Source organism: Coptis chinensis, chromosome 4 (assembly GCF_015680905.1).
Source record: "Coptis chinensis isolate HL-2020 chromosome 4, ASM1568090v1, whole genome shotgun sequence".
NCBI lineage: Eukaryota > Viridiplantae > Streptophyta > Magnoliopsida > Ranunculales > Ranunculaceae > Coptis > Coptis chinensis.
The window spans coordinates 85,916,818-85,941,193 of NC_141459.1; the positions used below are offsets into that span (position 1 = coordinate 85,916,818).

General features: G+C 36.6%; 1 protein-coding gene and 1 long non-coding RNA gene across 5 annotated transcripts; both read right to left on the minus strand.

Annotated features, from left to right (window-relative positions):
- Window positions 1-2,338: 2,338 nt before the first annotated feature.
- Window positions 2,339-2,713, minus strand: LOC147505316 (uncharacterized). Its single transcript, XM_086605513.1, has one exon. The coding sequence runs from the start codon at window positions 2,711-2,713 to the stop codon at window positions 2,339-2,341; it is 375 nt and encodes a 124-aa protein (XP_086461639.1).
- Window positions 2,714-3,448: 735 nt separating this feature from the next.
- On the minus strand, window positions 3,449-24,214 carry LOC147505317 (uncharacterized). Of its 4 annotated transcripts, none has more exons than XR_015220577.1 (4): window positions 23,962-24,214; window positions 23,758-23,866; window positions 23,459-23,677; window positions 3,449-3,972 (listed from the first exon to the last, which is right to left on the minus strand). It is a non-coding gene; the product is annotated as an uncharacterized LOC147505317 (long non-coding RNA). The 4 variants fall into 4 exon arrangements; XR_015220576.1 differs by lacking the exon at window positions 3,449-3,972 and adding an exon at window positions 6,194-6,730; XR_015220575.1 differs by lacking the exon at window positions 3,449-3,972 and adding an exon at window positions 23,224-23,359.
- Window positions 24,215-24,376: the final 162 nt, after the last annotated feature.

Below are 24,376 nucleotides of genomic sequence, written 5' to 3' on the forward strand. Positions count from 1 at the left end.
GCCTCGAAGCTTGTTTCAGTCCATATATTGATTTCTTAAGTTTGCAGACCATGTCTTCCTGACCTTCAATTTGAAGCCTTCAGGTTGACTCATGTAGACTTCTTCGTCTAAGTTTCCCTTAAGAAAGGTGGTTTTCACATCCATTTAATGTAACTCAAGGTCATAGTGAGCTACTAATGCCATGATGATTCTAAGAGAATCCTTCCTGGACACAGGGGAAAATGTCTTAGTATAATCAATGTCTTCTTTCTGATTGAAACCTTTGGCAACAAGTCTAGCTTTATATCGTTCAATATTGCCTTTACAGTTGTGTTTGGTCTTGAAGACCCATTTACTACCAACTGGTTTGTGTCCTGGAGGCAATTGAACAACTTTCCATACTTTATTTTCATCCATAGATTTCAGTTCATCCTTCATGGCATCAATCCATTTACTAGAATTAACATCCTTAATGGTTTGTGAATAAGAAAACGGATCTCTCTATTCTTCAGATTCAACTTGGTAAAGCATGTAATCATTGGAAATAGCGGATCTCTTTTCTCTTTGAGACCTTCTTAATGCTGGTTCCTCTGGTGCTTCATCCATGTGTTGGTTGGCGATAATATCATTATGGAGTTGTTGATCATTTATTGGGTTTTCCTTATTGTGAAAAGGTTCAACAACGAGAGGGTTTCCAACATCTTTCGGAATAGAGGGAAAAATAATAGGTACCCTTATTTCCTGAATGATCACATCTTGAGTTTTATTACTCCCACTAATTTTGCCATTCTCAAAGAATTTGACATTATTGGTTTCAACAATTCTCGTACTATGATTAGGACAGTAGAACCTAAATCCTTTGAACTTTTCTAGGTAACCTATAAAGTAACCACTAATCATTTTAAAGTCCAATTTCTTTTCATGTGGATTGTAGATTCTAGCCTCAGCTGGACAACCCCATACTTGGAGATGTCTTAAACTAGGTTTCCATCCTTTCCATAGTTCAAAAAGTGTTTTTAGAACTACCTTACTGGGAACCCTATTCAAGATATAAACAGCTGTGCGTAAGGCATCCATCCACAAGGATATAGTCATATAGATAAGCTAGCATGACTCATCATGGATCTAACCATTTCCATATATGTACGATTTTGCCTTTCAGCTACACCATTCTGCCATGGGGAACTAGGCGTTGTGTATTGGGCAACAATTCCAAGCTTTTGGAGTAGTTTTGCAAAAGGTCCAGGATGTTGTCCTGTTTCGTCATGCCTTCCATAAAACTCACCACCTCTATCAGATCTTATGATTTTCACTTTTCTGTCTAGTTGTCATTCGACTTCAGTAATGAACACTTGTACAACATCTACAGACTGAGATTTGTCATGCAACAAGTATAGATAATATTAACGTGAGTAATCATCAATATAAAGGCAATGAAATACTTTTCTCTCCCAAAAGTTGGAACGTCAAAAGGTCCGCAAATATCTGTATGAATTATTTCAAGAAGCTGGGTACTTCTTGTGGCTCCTTTCTTTGTGTGTGTTGTTGTTTTTCCTTTAATACAATCCACACATACTTTAATATTAGTAAAATTTAGCTCCGAAAGGACACCATCTTTTACTAATCGTTTGATTCTTTCACTGGATATGTGACCCTATCTTTTATGCCACAAGAAATAAGAGTCATTTCAAGATGACTCTCGTTTTGTTTCCTTAGAATGCAGGGTAAGATAGGTTTCAGCAATTTGATTATCAAGATGAAACTTGTATAGACCTTCAATCAAAATTCCAGAACCAATTCGACTAGAATTTTTGAATAAGCTGAAAATACCATTTCTTACTTCAAACGAATAACCAACTTTATCAAGTGCACTTACTGAAACCAAATTACGGGAAATAGACGGAACATAAAGAGTTTGACATAAGTTTAACTGATAACCGCTATCTAAAACAAGATGAAAGGTTCTAATAGCTTTAAATGGAGCTTTGTCTTTGTTTCCCATGAAGAGAAAGTTCTCACTTGGGTTTGTGGTTTGGATCGTAAGGAATCCTTGTATTGAGTTGGAAACATGAACATTAGCACCGGTGTCAATATTAGAAGAAGCATAAGTAAGATTTGATTCGAAATAACTTATGAAACCCATGGGGTTACCTTTCTTTTCGAACCATTCTTTGCGTTTAGTGCAGTCTGCCTGAAAGTGTCCAGGTTTCTTGCAAAATTTGCATACGTCTTCCTTCTTTGTCTTCTTGGGGTTTTGACTAGCCTCATTAGATCTGGGTGGTTCCCTTTTATGGCCTGAATTATGTTTTCTCTCAGCTTTGTGTCCAGCTCCTTGAACGAGATGAGCTACTTTAATACCTTATTGATTCAGCCTGGCCTCCTCTTGAATTAGTTTGTTAGCCAATTCATTCATTGTCCACTTGTCCGTAATAGTGTTGTAATAAATTTGGAAAGGCCCGTACTGAGGAGGTAAACTATTCAGGATAAATTGGACGAGAAAAGCCTCATCCACTGATAGTCCCAAATTCTTTAGTTTTGCTACAAGGTTGGTCATCTTAATGACATGCTCATGCATTGAGGGAGTGTCATCAAACTTCATGGTTGTAAGATCTGCCATTGGTTTCCCATCAATGGATTTGTCTGCAGTCTTAAACATATCTTGAATGGACTGCATGTAGTCCTTAGCATTCTCAGATTTAGGAAGGGATGTTTTGATGTTGGTAGCAATAGTCATTCACAAAAACATAATGCTTAGTCTGTCAGACCTTTCCCAAGTATTAAGGATATTCTTTTCCTCAGTGGTACTTTCGGCAGTAAGTGGAGGTGGCTTATCATTAAGAAGAGCCATATCCAGTTCAAGTACCCCCAATGTGAACTCAACTTGCTCTTTCCATTCTAAGAAGTTGGTTTCATTGAGCTTAGTGACAGAGGTAGCATGCGAATTTAGATTGGTAGGTATGATAACTGCAAATAGAGATACAATAAAACTTTTAATTAAAACAACACATGTATGAATATATACGACATAAAATTTAGGTGCTCATGTGGGTAGTCACCATAATTTCTACACATTATACCATCTAAGGTCGTCATATTCAAGGTGATAAAAAAAAGAGTGATGTTTCTCCTAATCAAGATATGTGGATATCCTTGGTCTACGTGCAAACAAAACACTCCTTAATTATTTTTTGGACGTATGAATATAATCCGCCTGTGGGCGATTAAAAGCTTCATGCGTTTGAACAATATATAGTGTAAACATCATGATGGTACTACTAGGGCCAAAATTCAGTGTTTAATAGTTAGGGTCACTGTGGTGAAACCTAACCATACTCCAAAAAAAAAAAACGATAAATTTTATCGTATTCACACTATTGTTATCACGATATTATCATTAAACTATTCAGGCCATAGTTGATCAAAATAATAAGGGATTATGAAAATATGGTCCAACTATTATGGCCTATTTTTCTGTCCTTCTTTTCGACCACCTGTCTTTATCTTCGACTGCTTCAATGCGCCATCTTTAGTCTCAAAACAGCCTCCTCTCCAATCACAATGTGCCAGTTACAAATATATTTAACTATTACATTGATTTCTCACGATCAAACAATCGTGCATTAATTAAAATTGCAGAATAAATTAAACATAAACTATTTATGCAGACCATAATAGTTGGATCGATAAATTGCTGCAAAACAGAGTTAGAAACGGATCTACATATGCCGATTATGGCGATCCAAAGTAATCCTAACTAATGGACTATCATGTGCTCTAAAACAAAGCTCGATACCATATGTTAGATATTTCTTAACATGAATCCTAAGGTCGTGAACTACATAATAATCACATGTAGAATTAATAAAAAAAAAAACAATGTAAATGTTACCTCCAGACATCCTGATGCAGAGAGTTTGCCGATCCTGCTGTCTGATGTTGTTATGGATTGAATGCTTTAATAGCCAGAGAATAGATCTGTTTCTCTCTCCTTGCCTACAAATCTTAATGTGTTGAATTTTGTAGAGTAGTTTTGTGATGAACAAAAGCTTTTACTTATAGGTGGAGAGAGGACCGATTCTACTAATTAGGGTTTCCTTAATCTCAGCCGTCCATCAAGGCAGAGGATATTGCACAATATTGTGCAAGATAGAAACCGATATTTAGCATATATCCTAAAATATTGGATTTCCTATAATTACCATATTTAGGGGAAGGAAAGAAAATATAATTTCCTTACAACATATTCTTTGTACGCTCTTAACATTCCAATAGCAAATTGTTTGTGCATTCAGGCTTAATACAGTAAGTCACATTTCATTTGTTTTGTTTATTTTTTAAATATTAGGGATTTCACTTATTATATTTAGAAAAAACAAATATCAGTATTGAGGTATGTGATGCAATTTGAAGAGCTGCTAAGCAATCCAGATTTTTATGAAAGGCCACAAATTTAGAATTATATCAATTTGGAACTTTGCCAAATTATAGTTTATGTTTCAATTCATTAGCTTTTGAATAAGTGTGTAGTCACCATGGACAATAGAAATACAAGGGTGTGTGATGTAGATCGTGTGGCTGAAAGCTACACGGAGTTATGTAACAAAAAAAATTAAAAGCTCTCATAAGAGTCGATAAGTTTGTTTTGTTCGGCAGAATGAGTGGACAAGAATCAAGCGTATCGGTACATCTTGCTTATTGTAGATTTAGCCATAAGATTAATGTATTTGAGTCTTTATTAGGTTCATGCATTTGAGTCTTTATTAGGAGTAATTACAGTTCTAGTTTATTGTGCCTTGAATTATTGTGGTCCATTAGAGTTTGTGTTTTCTACAAACTATTTAAAATGTTGTGATGTAAAGAGGAAGGGTGGTTTTTGATTGAATGAAAATTGAGTGTCTTTTTTTGTAAGTGTTTTGTGTTTTGTTTATTTTTGTGAGCAAATATTAAACAAGTGAAGATTCAACAAGAGAGTTTCAACAAGAGAGTCTCTTGTTTGTCTCTTCCTTTCTGTGAATTTCAAGTCCTCTCTTGCACAGGGAGTAGTAGTTCACACCCCCAGTGTCGGCTCGTCCGTTAGGCGAGTTAGGCGGTCACCTAAGGCCACATATTTGGGAAGGCCTCCAAATTTCTAAATTAGCCTTATAGCAATCCCCTTATTTCTATTTTCAATGTGGTATTATGGTAATAAATGGTAGATATAAATGGTAAATGTCATTTTGAGGTAACTAAATCCTTTCACTCCACGCACTAATTTTCGGAAGAGAATTAATTAACCACGGTACACATTCTAGTGCTCTTCTATCAGATGCTAATCTCGAAGTTTATCAAGGATCCAATGATCAGAAATAAGTCATAAGCTTTGTATTTTGTGAATGCGTCCTTAGTTAATCAATTTCTCAAAAAAAAAAAAAAAAAAAAGAAGAAAAAAAAGATTTTATAACCAAAGAGCTCAGTTCTCTGTTCTTCTCCATATTCCCCATACCTTCCCTTCCCTTCACTTCTCCCCTCTCTTTCTATAATACTTCCACTGTTTATACTTCATTTTTTGAGTTCAACATCATTTTCAAATAATAAAAAAGTATATTTTTATCTAATTTTTCTGTTTGGATCTACACCATAATAAATTTGGTGTTTTATTTTCCAATTATGTATAAAGATTACATAGTTGATTTTAATTATTTGTACTTTTCTAATATGGTAGTAGTGGTTTATTTCTCCATTTAAGGCCACAAATTTTGTTTTTGCCTAAGGCCTCCTCGCTTTGCCTATAGCAACATTCTTCCTATCCGCTCTACATTAGTGTAGCAGAAGTGATGTTGAACCGTGTTCTTTTCCTTGCGTGCTTTGCACTTGAACCGATAATATTTTACATGTATCCTGTTCAAATGTATTGTCGAGAAAACGATTGGAATGTACGACGAAAATGAAGAACAGTGGCTAGAATCCTTTTTTATTTCGCTACAAATCGCTTTTGGATGTTCCACGTAAGACTGTAAGAGTGCATTGATGTAATTTCCACTAAAATATTCAAAAGCATAGGTGAGTTGGATGCATGACAAGAATCCTCGCGTCTTAATCGATTGTTACTGCTTGTCCGTGAGTTGGATGCAGTCTCTAACGCAATAGAGATTGGATTGTTGTAGAAACTTAGGCTCTGTACACTATTTTACTCCTTCTCAAATATGGTTTTCATTGGATCAAGTAAAATGTGGGTTTTTTATGTTTAACTCCTTATGTTAGATGCATGTCCATACCATCACTCATCATTATTATCATTTCAAAGTTTTATCACTACACATTTACTGAGGTTTAACTGGAATTGAAGATAATGGTGCCTTTCATTTCATACATATAGCAACAATGTTACCAGTGCAATTATAACGGGATTGTTAAGTTTGTCTCCCGTTCTTATGTTTGTGGTCCTCTAAGGATTGATCAATGATCATTGATTATGTTCCTTTTTCCCTATTTTTTTTTTCTTTTTGTGTGTTAGTGTGTGCGCGTTACTTTCCACTAAATGCATTGGGGGTGGTTGAAGGGCTTCAAATCAAACAACTTCTAATAATTAAATCAAAACGATCCTCCGGCCTAACACGCAGGAAAGTCGCACACCAACTTGGCTTGATCGCCAATTGAATCGCTGTATGTAGGAACCAAATTTTAGTGAGCACTCCGCCATCCCGTATTAGGTATAAGATATCCATAACACGAGCTTGTTCGCTATCTTGGTTGACAGTGGTTTCTGTGATGCCTGTGGAAAAAATTAAAAAAAAAAAAAAACCAGCGCCCTTCTTCTTCTCCAGCGCACTTCTTCTCCACCCCCGCACCACCCACCAGCATCGCCCTCACCACCATCCGGCAACATCGTCAACACCTCCTCAGCCCTTATCATCCCCCATCCACCACCAACAGAATTGTTCACATTCCCACCACCCACCAGCACTTCCACCACAACCGAACCCCCACAACAGTCTTCAATTTCCTCCCACCTTAACAACATAGCAGGAAAAAAGAAAAATAAAAATAAAAATAAATTGTTGTTTGTTTAATTGATTAGCTAGGTTTGGTTGGTTGTTGGTTTTGATGGCGTTGGGTTTGCTTCGATACTAGGTTTGTTGGTTGGTTTTGTTGGAGTTGGGTTTGCTTTGATACTATATTTGTTGGTTGGGTTTGATTATGGGAGTGCTCTTGTTTGTTGTGGTTTCGTATTGGTGTCGTCTGTTTTTGGGTTTGTTCGAGCATAGGGTGTCATCATCATGCTCTCTCAGAAGAAGCATGTGCATTGTCCTTTTCGTGAGTTTGACAAGTGCAAAGATGGGGCCAATGGTGGTGGTGGCTTTTGCGGTTTTGTATATCGAAACTTCGATTAAGAAACAAAGACTTGGGTGGTCAGGGAGATATAGATAGCCTGCGGGATAAGATTAAGAAGGACATAAGTTTATATTTATCCCTTCTTAATTTTTTGAAAACGGTGAACAAATGGATAAGTGGCCACTGTCTCAGCATGCATGCAGTAACCATACCATGTCGTCATTCAGGAGGCATCACAAAACCACCGGAAATGACTGATAATGGAGAGTTGGAATGCCTTATTGTCGGTATACCAGAACCACCGCCTATTCCTATAACTGTGCAACCTGCACTCTCATCACAAGGAGACGCTAGTGCTACCCTGAGGCCTCTGGGTGTTGTTCCCTCTCTTGATGAGACGTTACTTGATAGGGCATTCCAGATACCCCTTTTCGACTTTGCGGAAAAGTATACCACGTGCATGTCGGTTGGCGCGGTGCATTGAAGTCCGCTTTCGGGATATTACGGCTGATCCTAGTTCAGTTTTTTGTCATGGGTTCGTCTTCTCCTTCTCCGTCTGCCGCGACTTTACGTGTTTTTCAACCACGTAACCATCGGAACGCCGATCCGGTACTAGGAAAACCTTCGCCAGAAACAGATACTCCATCGTTGGACGATATGGAACGAGCCCGGTGGACTATTTAGCCTCTTTAGAGTCCGCGTAGTAGAGCCTCCTTCAATCCATCCACCCAAGCCGACTGTTTCTACTCAGAATGTGCGTCGATGCTTACAAAAGGTTGCTGATGGACATTTTACGGCAGCGGTAAAAGTGTTGTCATCATCAGGGTCGCCCCTAACTCGGCGGAGACTATCCAAGTATTAGAGGAGAAACACCCAATGCGACAACCACCTGTGAGACCAACTGTTCCTTTTGCTGAGCCTCCTTTATTTGTAGAGAGAGATAACCTTTTGTCATGCATTAGGTCATTTCCAAAAGGCACTTCTTGTGGCCGTGATGGTCTCCGAGCTCAGCATTTGTTGGATGCCATGAATGGTGGCCGCAGCAAAGAACTATATCGTCCGATTTGCTAGATGCATTGACCCTGGTGGTGAATCTTTGGTTCTGAGGGACGATGTCCACAGCCGTTAAAGCGGAATTCATAGCGAGTGCTCCGCTTTACTCCACTTCTTAAGCCGGATAACGATGATTCGCCCCTATAGCTGTGGGCATGGTTTGGCGTCGTCTGGTCTCTAAGATTGCAATGAGAGGAGTTTCTAGAGATGTGGTTGCATACTTACAGGATTTCCAGTATGGGGTGGGTGTTTCTGGTGGAGCAGAGGCGATTTTGCACGCTGTCAACCGTATAGTGTATGCTAACAATGACAATAGCTCTCTTTCTATCTTTCTTTGGTAGATTTTCGAATGCTTTTAACATGGTTGATCGGACTATCATGTTGAAAGAGGTTCGATCCGATGCCCGCCTATTGCCCGCCTTGGGTCGAAAGTACTTGTATGGTCAGCCTGCAAGGTTATATGTGGGGGATGGCTACATATGGTCGCATCTTGGGGTCCAAAGCAAAGCGACCCTCTAGGTCCCCTTCTATTTGCACTGGTGTTGCATCCTCTTATTCTACGGATCCAGTCCAGTTGTCAATTATTGCTACAGGCATGGTACCTAGATGATGGGACTCGGTGGGGATCTGTAATGTGGCGGCGGCTTTGGGTATGATTCAGGAAGAAGGACCTTCTTATGGGTTGGTTCTTAATGTGGCCAAAACTGAGATATTTTGGCCAACACTAAATCCACGTCGCTCTACTCCTAGTCTCTTTCCTTCAGATTTGTCCCATCCTCGCCAGGGGTCGTCGGGGTTGCTTGGAGTGCGTTAGATCGATGCATCTTTTGTCATGGGTCTTGTTTTCATGGCGTGTTGACAAGGCTATGACTCTGATAGACCGTTTGGCTGTATTAGAAGATCCACAATGTGAGTTAGTGCTCTTACGAGCTTGTGTTGGGCTCTCTAAGTTGGTCTTCGCGATTCGTACTTATCCACCATCCTTTTTCAGAGAGGCAGCTTAGACTTTTGATCGGCATCTCCGCAGTGTTCTCCAAGGTATTGTGGTTTCTGATGGTCCTGGCTCCAGTGATTTACAGTGGCGTTTATCAACACTCCCATTACGTCTAGGCGGTTTAGGTATTTATTGTGCCACTGATATCTCTACATTTGCTTCTGTGGCTTCCCGCTATCAGACTTCTGAGCTTCAGAACCACATTCTTAGGAGTTGTGGCACAGTACCTTTGGATGAGATTCTTGATGTTGCTAGCGATTGCATTGAGTCTCTCTTCACCCGATTTTGACCTCGGTTCTATGGTTGTGAGTGCTACCGTCCCCTCAAAACCACAAAAGTTTTGGCGGAAGCATTCTATGGTAAGATTGTTTGCCGGTCTTGAGAGGGAGTTTGTGTTATCTGCTTTCGTCGAAGCGTCATGGATCTTTACGAGAACATGCAAAGGAATTCCTACTTGCTATTCCGATGGAGGGACTTGGACAGCGTATATCGCCAATAGAGTATCGTTCTATTCTCCGGTACCGTCTCATGATTCTTTTGTACTCTGATGGTGGTTTATGCCCTGTTTGCAAAAAGAGCAGACTAGATGCTTTTGGGGACCATGCAGCACATTGTAGATATTTCCCAGGTTTCAAATATCGACATGATCATGTCAAAGATATTTTATGTGATGCATTTTGGAGGGCTGGGGTACATGTGAAGAAGGAGGCTCCTGTGAATTTTCTCACTGATCCGAATGAGGGGAGATCGACACTTCGGCCTACGGATGTATTGATCTACAGTTGGTCTGAGGGAGGCATACGTGTGTTGATATAACTGGAGCCTCTCCATTGGTAGGGCTTGGGAATGGAGTCTTTGAGGTGGGAGAAACAGCTAATAGAGCAGCGACAGGGAAAATTGAGAAACATGAGGAGGCTTGTAGAGCTAACCAACATTGTTTCATTCCTTTCAGTTTTGACACTTTTGGTTTCTTGACACAACAGTCTGTTGAGCTCCTTACGAGATTGTAGAAAGTTATGGACTGCAACGTAATGACAGTTGGTTCTAACGAGTTTGTTTTTAGGAGGATAAGATTTGTCATTCAAAAAGAACTTGCGGCGCAGCTTGTTGTACGCTTGTCCTAATTATTTGTAAAACTCGTTATCATTATTAATAAAATTTCCACTTAAAAAAAAAAAAAAAAAAATTATAAAGAGATAGGGTAAAGTGGATAAACCCCATTCTCTATTTTTCGGGGTGGTTTTAAAAAACAAAAAGGAGTTCACACATAGAGTTGATTTGACACACAGAGAATAAAATAAAAATGGAGTTTTTCACATAAAAGAGAAGAGAGGATTCTTGTTGGAAATCTACTGATAGATAGCTGCCGGAGCGTATCACGGATGAGTAGATATTTTTATACACCTTATGATTTTCGCATGTTTTAAAAATAATATGTAAATTGTCGATTGTATATATATTTTTATATACTTGGATTGAAATTTTCGGTGATGTTGAGTAATCAAGTTTAGTGTTAATAATTGCAAAAACAACAAATTTATAAAATAAATAGATTTGGTTCGGCAGGCAAGAACTCAATTGTAGATCAAATTGTTTGATGATCGTTAATAGATTATGATTCTGTAATTATACTATTGTTTCCTTTGCTATATATAATGAGTTGTGTGGTTATTGTAAATGGTTGAGTTTTTGGGAGAGATTGGAGATTGATTTGGGATTTGAACTAATGGTCATCGGTTTCCTTTTGTTAAGAAATTTGAGTTGGGCGTTTAAAACTTTGAACTAATGATTTGATTAATTTTGTTTTTGTTTGTTGTTGTATATGGATTGGTTACTGGTTTCAATTCGTTTTTGTTGTAGGTGGTTCAAATCTAGATTTGGTTTTTGGAGAAATTGATGATTTGTTATTTTGATTGCTAATAGGCTATAGGGTTTTTCATGCTAGTGAATTTCGATGGGTTGATGGTGGTGGTTGGATAGGTGCTTGTATTGGTTGTTTGGTGGAAAAGAAGGTATGATGGAGAAGATGACCGGGAGTGTTAGCCAATACTCCCGCTTGTGGTTTAGTTAATTTGTGTCTGGATCTTTTAGTTGGGCTGGTCAGTTTACATTAGTGGTGTCAAATGGGCTGGGCCGGGCTGGCCTGGCCCTCAAACAATGAAGCTCTCATGCTTTGAGGGCCGGGTCGGATCGGGCCAATGCTTAAATCTCGAAGCCTTTACCCGCCCCTCAACCCTCTCGAGAGGGCTTGAAGGGCCGAGCTTGAGGGCCGGATACTATGTTATACATTTGATTTACAAAATAAATTTAGAAACATTAGTTAAAAATGATAAAATCGAATGCACTTCACAATTAAATCTTCAAACTACTAAAAAAAACTTGTTAAAGTTGTATTAGTCAATTAAGATCAATTAAATTCATTTCATAAAATATTATAATGAAATTATAAGGTTGGCAAACTTAATAGATAAACGTTTTTTTAAGTGATTTTTAGCATATTAATGTTAAAATGAAATATATTGTAAAATTTTTTATTAAAATATATGTAATAAATGTTGAGGGCCTAATGAGGGACGGGCTTAAGGGAAGGCTTAAGTTTCGAAGTCTAGGCCCTTACCCTCCCCTCAAAGGCTTTAGGGCCGGGTCGGCCCAGCCCACGAATGTATGAGGGCCTCATTTTGAGGGTTTTTTCGGCCCATGGGCCGGGTCGAGACGGGCGAGCTAAGGGTTTGAGGGCCATTTTGACACCCCTAGTTTATATGGACCGGGCTTTAAGTTGTAGATGGGTTATGAGCTGATTTTAGTTGGTCGGTTTGAAATGAGTTCTTACGAAGCAGTTAGTCATATCCGGGTTTCTGTGTGTGTGGGTCGGTGTAAAGATATTTGTATCTAGTTATCTCCACACTTTTATATTAAACAGAGACAACTTATTAGCTGATAGTAAGTCATTGACTTAATAGTGAACTTTATTAGCCTCATGATATGATTATATATTATGCTTAGTAACTTGGTTGTTAGATAACAGTATTAACTTGTTACATGAGTTTCCATCTTGGATTGTAATAAACAAGTTAGTGAAAGGGTGCAAGGCGTAGACAAGTAAGATATAAGTAGTTTCTCTTTTAATGCCTCTCCCAACATTTTTCTGAAGCACCTAGTTCCATTTTGGGTTTATCGTCCTCTGGGGATTGGACATAGATGTTTGGCATGAATCTCAGCTTAGAAATATCCCTTCTACTTATTTCCTTTCACCTATTCCTTGCCCGGATATAGTCTTGGCGTGCCTTAGATGTCTAAGCGCTGGTCTGTTTTCGAGCTAAATTTTGATTTAGTTAGAGTTTGAATTAGAGTTTTATGAAAACTTAAAAAGTGAGTTTTCTGAGTCTTCTTTCCAACCCAATTGGTATCGTTGCATTCCGAGGTTTGTGGTGATAGATATAAGGTCTGGAAGTTTGGTTGACAGAAAACAGTGCGTTAGAAATCAGTTTCTTCGCACTGTGTTCAAGTCCAGTTTTAAAATAGTTAGGGTGAGAGTTAGAATTTTTATAAAACATAAAAAAATAAAATTTGGAAGTCTTCTTTCTATTCCAATTGGCCTCATCGCATTCCGAGATCCGTGGAATTAATTATGGCGTTTGGAAGTTTGACTGGCAGAAAACAGTGCGTCAGAAATCAGTTTCTTCGCACTGTGTTCGAGCCTAGTTTTGGCACATTTAGAATGAGATTGGGTATTTTTATAAAACATAATAAAGTAAGTTCTGTGTGTCAGCTTTTCAACCCAAAAAGCCTCTATGCGTTTGGATACCTATGGAAAGAGTTGTGTCATTCGGAAGATAGTCTGTCAGAAATCTAGTTTGCTGAATATTAGGATTTTTACCATTTTCGACTTAAGTTTTCTTCTCGATGGGCTGAGGTTGGGACTTCGAGTTCTACATGAAAAAGTATGTCTACCTACCCTAGTTTCTAGATAATTAAGTTACATGTCATTTGGATGAATGTAAGAAAAACTATAGCATTGACTATGTGGTTAGTAAGAACTACGAAGGCTTGATTCCAATCTTGAAAGATTTGGATACGTAGGCAGCTTTGAACAAAAGTGCAGCCACTACACTATATATATATATATATATACGGTTAGGCTAGGTGAACAGCCAATTTTCGGACAGCCATCGAACAGCCAATTTTTGACCGTTAGATCGTTAGATCATCTAAACTAATATCAGAAACCAACTTTAAGCCTTAAGCACGATATTCCAATATTTTGATATTTCAAAAAATCACTATATACGGTCTCCAAAAACAAAACTTACTATACTGATTCAAACAAAACCCCAAATTATTTAAACAAATTGGATTCAAAATCAAAATCAAACCCCAAATTATTTAAACAAATCGGATTAATCAAAATCAAACCCCTAATTATTCAACCGAAAAATTCAAACAAATCCAACCCCCATTCAAATTTTGGACCAATTTCAAACCCTCATTTTCGATTTAAGGTATGTTTTCTTCGTTATTTAAAAATATATTGTGTTATTAACTACTTGTATGGTAATTTTATTAGGTTGTGTTTATTGGCCGGATGTTAATTTTTATATTTTAATTTCCTATAGCCGATTTACTGCTAATACACAACCGTTAGATCACCCAAAATTGTGCATGTATGGAGTCAACGGCAGAAAATGTAACAATCAGTATCGACGAAGATGTAGTTGTTGGGTCTTCTTCGAATAAATCCCCGGATAGAGAAACGCATAAACTAGTTGCTCCGTTTGTAGGAATGATTTTTAATAGTGTTGACGACGCAAATCTTCTAGGCATACCAATTGCCGGGGGCTCTTTTGGTAGTTGGGCATGGTTGCCTTGTGTTTTCAAGTTGGTAGTTGGTTTCAGATAAACTACATTTTTGGGCTATGGTAGTTGGGCATGGTTGCCTTGTGTTTTCAAGTTGGTTTCTATTGGTCTTTCTATGTACATATTCCGTATGTAATAAAGTTGGCTTCTGTTGGTCTTCATTTATTACTATACTAGGGTATACCCGTGCCTACGGCCCACGAGACCTCGTCGCACCTGCGGCACTACCCGAAAAATGAACAATCATGTTCATATATGTTTTGGGTATGAGCATTTATTGTTCATATATGTTTTGGGTACGAACAATCAATGTTCATGTCTGTTTTGGGTATGAACATTTATTGTTCATATATGTTTTGGGTATGAACAATCAATGTTCATATTTGTTTTGGGTTCATGTTTTTTTTTTGTATGAACACGGCATTGCTCCCATCCGCAAGACGCCTACTGATGATTTCTTAAATTCTGAGAATGATAAAAACGATTATGATGGTAATGTGGAACTTTATATTTTATTTATAGATTGATCTCTTTGATCTAGTATTAGCCAAAGATTTTCCTATCTTCATAGATCATGTTCTCAAGTTAGCTACACATGTTTTACTTTTCGTGAATGAAACCAATAATGCCAGATTTGCTCACCCTCCCTACGTTTCTCGATCGGATCGTGTGTACCCTTTTAGGGAACGTTCGCGAATCAAAACACTACTTCTAACGTCCCCATTGTCATAGAAGAAGAGTAAAGATAAAGAAAATTACAGCATCATAGAATATAAGAAAATAGTCATGTAGTACTAACTTTATCTGCTACACGCGTTCTCATGTCTCTCTCATATTGGCTTTTATTTTAGTTAGACTAGCAATGCATGAACAAATTGATGTTCAGTTTAAAAATTAAAGATTGATATAGATAATTTGTTTAATATATATTAACGTCTCGCATTAACATACCAAAGTGAATTATTACTCGAAATAGTATACCATTTAAGCCTACTCCAACGTATGGCATCCCACCCCAAATAATGTACCCGTTACCCATATCCGTACCCTGTATCAAAACCGACCCATGAACACTCCTATTTGGTACCATGATCAACTGATCTTTGTTTAGCCTTAGGGTGCCCAGGTGTGTCTACCGCAAATTTGTCCTATCTCATTTTATTATATTTTTTATTTGAAAATGTGACCTCGTGTTATCAAAGAAAAATATCCACCAATCTTTGAAGTTATGCCCGCCACGCCCACGAGAGACCTCGGCGCGCTCAAGGGCGCTGCGAAAAATGAACAATCAATGTTCATATATGTTTTGGGTATAAACATTTATTGTTCATATATGTTTTGGGTATGAACAATCAATGTTCATGTCTGTTTTGGGTTCATGTTTTTTTTTTGGTGTGAACATTTATTGTTCATACCTATTGTTCATAGCCTCTAAAGCACGGGACGCACCTCCTAATAGGTTGTGTCCGTCACGGCCTGACGCTGACGACCGGACACGGACATAACATGGACGTCGAGCGTGGTCGGGGCGTGGTCAACATGGTCGGGGCGTGGTCAACATGGTCGAGGATGGATTTTGACCTAAAAAAAAAAAATAAATCAAAATAATATTAAAAAACTCAATTTTTTTATTTTGTTTTGTTTTGTTAAGACTTATAACATGTTTTTAAAGTTTGATTAGGAAATATTAAACTTAATTTTGTGGCTATTTATCTTTAATAGTTTTGAATTTATGAATGTTGATACATTTAATTAAGTTTTTAATGTTTAATTTATATAAAATAAAATTATAAATATCAATTAATTTCCGCGTCCTTTGCCGCGTCCGCGTCCTACTTTTTTGAGATATAACCGAGTCACCGCGTCAGTGTCTGCGTCTGCGTCAGTGTCCGCGTCCGTGTTCGTGCAACATAGTTCATAGCTAATGTTCATAATTTGGAGTATGAACAGTTATTGTTCATATCTGTTTTAATAAGCAGTTGATGAAGAACAACTATATAGTTGATTGAGAAGCTATATATGTGATAAAATATATGAAGAAATGGTCACACCCCACCAGTCAAGGGGCAAAAAAATAGACAATTCATTTTTTTTATCCAAGTTCAAATCCAGACGACATGGCCACACCGTTTGGAGTTAGTCCCAAACGGTGTGGCCAGACCGGTCAAGAGGCAAAAAAACAGATGTTTCGTGTTTTGGCAATTTATCAGTTGAGCTAAATTTTGTTGATGTTGATTGATGATCATATGAGTTGAGGTAAATTTGTTGTTGACAAATGTTGGCATTATACTGGTGGTATAGTATCTGCATCAATGCATCATATTAACTTACGGAACAAAATTGCAAGTGGGCGCACATCAAAATGCTTTATCGGTATTTGGTCGAGCAGAATCATTGGACGCTTCTGGGGCGCTTATCCCAAAAAATGAACAATTAATATTCATATATGTTTTGGGTATGAACATTTATTGTTCATATATGTTTTAGGTATGAACAATCAATGTTCATGTTCGTTTTGGGTATGAACATTTATTGTTCATATATGTTTTGGGTATGAACAATCAATGTTCATATGCGTTTTTGGGTATGAACATTTATTGTTCATATATGTTTTTAATTATAAACAATCAATGTTCATATCTGTTTTGGGTGTGAACATTTATTGTTCATACCTATTGTTCATAACCATTAAGTATGTGGTACACATCAATCTTTGTCTATCCATTGGTTGCCCAGGTGTGTTTATCGAACTTTGTCATATCTCATTTCTTAATTTTCAATTCCATTGTTTTAAAATGTGTCCACCGCTACAAAACGAAACGCGTCCACTAAACTTTTTGCGGTTATGTGCGGGGAGCTTTTGATTATCTCTTCTTAATCCCAAGCAAAGAAAATATTACTTTGTGAGTATCTTATATATGTTTGGGAGCTAGAGTGTGTATGGGTATCTAATTACCCGAAACCGAATCGAATTAGAACCGTTTATAAGCGGTTATGGGTTTAAAATGTTAATAGCGGAATTAAAACCGAACCGAATTAATTAATACAATCGTATATGTTAAAATTTAGTGTGTAATATATATTTATATAGATCGTATGTATGTATGTATAGTATAATGTACTCTTGTTTGATTTAAAATGGAAATTAATACATGTGTACGCACAATTTATGAGTTGTACTTAAAGTTTTTCTAAAAATTCAAAGATTATTGAATTTATGACCATTATAAGTGTTATTGTCGTGACTAAAACTAACTTTTATATCATTACGTAATTAAAACGTAATTTTAGTAACGGTTTTAGTAATAATAATAATATATAACCCAAGTGTTATTGGGTATGAACATTTATAAGTGTTATTCATATATGTTTTGGGTATGAACATTTATTGTTCATATATGTTTTGGGTATGAACAATCAATGTTCATGTCTGTTTTGGGTATGAACAATCAATGTTCATGTATGCGTTTTGGGTATGAACATTTATTGTTCATATATGTTTTGGGTATGAACAATCAATGTTCATATTTGTTTTGGGTTCATGTTTTTTTTTTTTTTTTTTGTATGAACACGGATTGTTCATACCCTAAAGAAGGTATGAACAATCAATGTTCATATCTATTTTGGGTGTGAACATTTATTGTTCATATATGTTTTGTTCATACCTATTGTTCATAGCTAATGTTCATAATTGAGTATGAGCGGTTATTGTTCATATCTGTTTTAATAAGCAGGTTGATGAAGAACAACTATATAGTTGATTGAGAAGCTATATATGTGATAAAATATATGAAGAAATGGTCACACCGCAAGCTATATATGTGATAAAAACACCGCAAGATTCAATCGGACTCCTTATCAAAGCTGGGGTATGCAAGTAATACTTACATCTCACAAATTACGTCTTATTTTTCTCGGGACAATTTCTCGAGTCATGGTTAGCTATCTTTCCACAGTTTCTACACATTCTTCCTGGATTGTTTAGGGCTATCTCCCTAGGGGATTTCCATCTCTCCACATTCTTCTTCCTCCCTTTTGTTTGAGAAATGTTGGGATTCAAAATCAATATCTGAAATAAAGATTTCGAAGTCAAAATCAAATAAATTTTTATATCAAATTAAACATTAAACACTAAACCTATATCAAATTAAACATTAAACACTAAACCTATATCAAATTAAACATTAAAATCAATTAACCTGTGAGGTATCAATCGAATGCTCTTCAACTAAAGGCTCTTCATTATCTGCGACTCCTTCGCTGGAAGTTTCATTCAACTTTGAAACTCCAATAGACATTTCACCCATCTTTTCTATAAAATATGAATAAGCCTCAACACTATTCCCTGCATCGTAAGCCACTTGAGAAGCAACTTTGATACAATGCGCCACTCTCAAAGGTTCATGGTTTTCATGGCCGACCACTAATCGATTATCAAACTCCGCTCTATCGTGTTTGCCTTTTGCATCCACCGATTTAAAAGAAAATGCCTTGGAATCTCTTCGATTTCATAATTTGAAAAATCTTTAACATGTGACCACAAAGTAACCCCATAAACCGAAAATACTTACATTCACGGTCTCCCTAAGGTTCTTCTATTGAAACTCACTTTCCAAACGGACTTCTTTCCTCAAGGGTCTCGAATTTTACCATGTAGCTTCCGATTCCATTGTCGACAATCTCGGCCCCCATCAATTTTGTACTCCATCTTTGCCTTATCTAATTGCTCCTTAAATTTATTGAATGCATTAATTGTATAGACCGACGCAAAGATGCATAAGGAGAAAAGCATCTTTAGCCACAATTAAGTGAACTATGCTCGGTCGCGGTAATCATAATCTCTTTCATTCCTAGCAATCAAAGCCAAAGACCTCTCATTACCATGTACAAACTCCATTAGCCTAGTTGTCGAATTTCTATTTAATTGGTCATAATGAGAATTCATCGATTCACTTCTCCCGGTTGTATGCATACCAAAAAAATGTGTTCTTGAGATAACAAGGAACCCATCTCTCCCAGTATATTATACATTTCAATCAACCAAGGATTTTCGGGCAACTCATTATTCTCTATTATTATGCCATCTTCTTTCAAAATCACTAATCCTATCACGAGAAAGAAATAGTGTTCTTCAAATCGGTTACGGTGTTTCAATTTTAGTAAATGACAACTTCTCTTGAAATTTTTGCATAATATGCCAAAGGCGAACGATGGCCGAATATTAGGGAACACTTTGGCAATGGCTGCGTCATCATCGCTCTATCTGGTCGATTGATGATTGCGGTTAGACGACGACCACCATGGTCGCAAGCCGGGCCTTAAACAACCATATGAATGTATCTTACGTCCCATCAAGTAACAACGCACAACCAAACCGAATCGATCGCGATATGATGGTTGACTCGATAAAAGGGCAAAAGGCATAGAGTATGCATTCGCATGCGATATGTGGTATCAAAAGAGACAACATCCCCAAAATACTCATCTTGCACTTTCGAGACCTCCCATCAACCCGGAAAAGTTTATCGCGGTCCCATTTTCATCTAGATCAATAGCATAATAGAACCGGGGATCCTCGGCACTCTTCCTCGCATAAAATATCTAAGCACGGCAGTTGCATCACCTTCTTTAGGCATCTTTCTAGTCAAACCATAATGATGGTTCAGCCAATCCTTCTTTGTAAACCCAAGTTCTTCCCATTAATTAAATCTGCTGCGACCTTTCCAGCGGGTAATCCATTTTCACTAAAAATCTCGGTCCAACCTCTTTGCCGCGGGCATATTTTTCTTCGATCTCATACAATTTCTCTTTCTTTGGACTAACCAAACCGTGGCTATGTTCATTTTCAACGCAGCTTACAGAGTACATCTCTTCGCGTTTTCTTTTCATATCGCATTTTAGCGGGGCAACTACACTTGATGCGGTTGTTTCGTATTCTTAGAAACACCCACTTCTCCTAATTGCTCTTTTATAGACCCCTTCACGCGCAAAACCATTAAACAACCCGTAGCAAAATCCACACATTTTTTCCTATCCGTCGAATCGAACACGAAGTCTCAAATCCCTCTTGTAGACCATCTTTTTTTGTAGTAAGTCTTTCGTCGTCAACACTATTAAAAATCATTCCTACAAATGGAGCAACTAGTTTATGCTTTTCTCTATCGGGGATTTATCAAGAAGAAGACCCAACAACTACATCTTCGTTGATACCGATTGTTATATTTTCGCCGGATTGACTCCATACATGCACAATTTTGGGTGATCTAACGGTTGTGTATTAGCAATGAATCGGTGCGCAGGAAATTAAAATATAAAAATTAACATCCGGCCAATAAACACAACCTAATAAAATTACCATACAAGTAGTTAATAACACAATATATTTTTAAATAACGAAGAAAACATACCTTAAATCGAAAATGAGGGTTTGAAATTGGTCCAAAATTTGAATGGGGGTTTGATTTGTTTGAATTTTTCGGTTGAATAATTAGGAGTTTGATTTTGATTAATCCGATTTGTTTAAATAATTTGGGGTTTGATTTTGATTTTGAATCCAATTTGTTTAAATAATTTGGGGTTTGATTTTGATTTTGAAATGGTGTAATTTGGGGTTTTGTTTGAATCAGTATAGTAAGTTTTGTTTTTGGAGACCGTATATAGTGATTTTTTGAAATATCAAAATATCGGAATATCGTACTTAAAGCTTAAAGTTGGTTTCTGATATTAGTTTAGATGATCTAACGATCTAACGGTCAAAAAATTGGTCATTTTGATGGTTTGTCCGAAAATTGGTCATTCACCTAGCCTAACCGATATATATATATATATATATATATATATATATATATATATATATATATATATATATATATTAGTTTGTGTGATAACTATGCGATTGTGTTAGAAATTACTGTTGTTTTGAGACTACATAAATATATATGTGTGAGATAGAAGTTGTATATGAATATAGACTTTAGTATATGTGGATCTGTTTTGGACATTAGTATGTGTGGACTTGAATTTGGGCTAATGAACTATTTGTTTACAATATTGTGTATATGAGTGTGGTTATGTAAATTGTATTTATTTGATTATAAGTCTGTTTACATTCAATGATATTTAAGTGCTTGATTTGTCTTGACGCGTGAAAATGACTCTCTGCATGTGTAGTCTGTTTTGACATGAGTAATGCTAGTATAATTATAAGTGATAATAATGTTTTAATGTGTCGCCCACATCTTTAGAACTCTCCACGCCTCAGGATTTGGTAATGAGATATTATGACTTGTGATGTCATGTGATAGAAGGGTATTCATTGAATGTGCCATGAATAACCCAATAGTTTGGACTGCCCTAGAGAGGAACTAAGGTATTCGCCTTGTGGGTTAGTCGTATTCCTTGAATATACGGGAATATAGGTTTGAGTATTCCTTGAATGTGGCGGGAATGACTCAGGGCATTCATTGAATGTGCCATGAATGGCCCGTTAGTGTTATGATGAGTATTCCTGGAATGTGGCGGGAATGACCCAAGATATTTATTGAATGTGCCATGAATGACCTGATATTTTGTTATGCCCAAAGGAGGCTTTGTGATTATGTGTATGGAAAGCCCAGAGATGGTTGTGACTCACAAGTTACGAGTTTACAAGATGAAAGTATGTTTTCTGGAGGCGATATCCCGCTTGGGACATATGTCTTATAGTGGTACTCAGTGTGAATGAGACATACAGATATATGTGATTTGGCAAATGTGTGGAGTGCAAATCGTGGAGTAGGAACTAAAGGTTGGGCTGTGTCTTTGAATAAATGAGTCAACATGATAATTAATAAGCAAAATTAAAATATTGATTTTACGTGTGATAGAGTTATTGCAATTGATGTATATGACTTCTTATGAGAAATATATACATGGTTTGTATGAGTTGATACTCACAAGGGATGAATATACTCTTTGGGTGTGATATTTTCCGTTCTCATAAGTAGACGAGCGGTTTTTAAGTAAAAGTATATGAATTGTGTGATGTTATGGATGTGAAGTGTGATTGTGAATAATATTAATAAATAATTATGATTTCTATGTGACTGCAAAATGAATATAACTTGATATGTTATTACAAAAATATTAATGACTTGTGATAGTTTGAGATCTATGATTATGCACGCAGAAACTTTATGACGTAATGATGTCATATGAATGACTACCCTTAATATAGGTATTATGATAAGTGGTATTCCCCGAATATGCGGGACGAATTAGGTTATATCAATTAGACTTAAATGTCATAAATGAGGTTTGGTTATGAATGTAAATTTGACTGACTGAGATAAATCATTTTATTGTGATGTCTAACTCTGTTTTGCAGCAGGGTAGGATCTATTAATATTTTATGCAGGAACATAAATATCCTACCCTAAGACGACGTGTTAGCTTAAAGGTAAGGTATATCAAACTCATATTTAATTAGGTTATCCTATATGCATTAAATAAATAGAATGTAAGTGATATTTATGTTGTGAGTTATTTTGGAAAAGCGGGAATGATGAGTACTGTTATATGAGATTCTTAGAATTTGTATATTGAAGGTGAAATCTTACTTGGGAAGAAACTATATACCGTTTTGGAAAACAAAACTATATTGTCTTCAAAGTTGAAATGGTTGGTAATGTTATAGTTATTAATTTGAAAGATTATTATATATATTTTGTTGTTAGTCTACTCATACCAGCAAATTCAATTTTGCTAACCCATGTTAGTTTTGTTTTGCAACGTGGGTGTGTTCTTAGAAACATAGATGGCGGAGTGCAGTAGATAAGGACACGTGATTTGGAGTTGCTCTTGGAGTCTTCTGGTTTAAGATTTTCTGAAAAATACGGTTTTGTTTTGAGACAGATGTAATAGAGTTAGTTAGTTCTTTGTAGTTTAATAATGTAATTTAAAGATTGTTCCTTTTAGTTTTATTTTGATTTCAGTTTTGTATATATTGTGTTTGATAATAAAATTTTGGGTTTTGTTTCACTCCGGATTCCAAATAATTGAATATAATTATTTTAAATATTGTCTGAAAATTTGAAGTGTGACATACTCCCTTCTCATTGGACGTCTACTGTGTCTTTTAATGTATCCCATCATCGTGGTATATTCCGTCGAGAACTTCACTTGTTTTTTCTACCCAAAATTTAACACGTATTACATATTCTAAAATTAATAAGAACAAACAAAATTATGCAAATAATATTGAACAAGAAGTGGTGGTATATGGTATACCTTCTTCTTGCGGAAGTCACGCTCCATAGCCGATAACTTATTTCTGACTTGTTTCATTGTCAACGGCACCTGTCCACTTCTTTTGTTGAACACCGCAGTAATTTCCAACAAAACATCTTCGCTTAACACAACGTTAGCATTAACGTCTGCAGATTTTGTAATTACTTCTTTCATGACGCGTATGAGTTTATTCTTCATATCCTCAGACCATAAGACCATCTAAAATTGAGAATGAAAATACGTAAACGGTACAGTACTCGAAATTGAAATGAATACGATACAGTATTCGAAATCGATACCTTGAATGTGCTACACCTCTAGTGTTATACATGCAGTTTTCCCCTCTAGAAGACCAACATTCAGGATCATCTAGTGTCTTATCAGCTATGTCATGGTTTGTTTGTTCAGCTACAGAACATAAAATGCTTAACAAAATCATAACAAAAACATAACAAAAACAAAAAAATGCTTAACAAAATCATAAAATGGACATGAAGAATTACCTCTATGCTGCCTGCTCCTAGTGGAACAAAGATTCCACCTTCCACAATTCCAGAGCTCCTCTTGTTCCTGACTTCTTTTCTCAAAACCAGAGCTCCTTTTGTTCCTTGCTCAAATAGCTCAAATGAAATGATGGGAAGAGAAATTAGAGTCACATCGCAAAATTGGAAGTCCAATGTTTTGGATCACAAGATTTTCTTTTGGATGTGACTTGTGAGGGTTTTGACAGGGTTTTAAACAAAGGAAAAAAATTGATTAACGTAACACAACTTTTTTAAAATAGTTTGCACACGTGCACAAACTTATAAATTGAGGTCCGCTGGTTTAAGCTATGGACCAAAATATCGCCGATATATTTGATATATCACTGATATATATTGGTATTTTGGTACACTGATATTGATATTTCGATATATA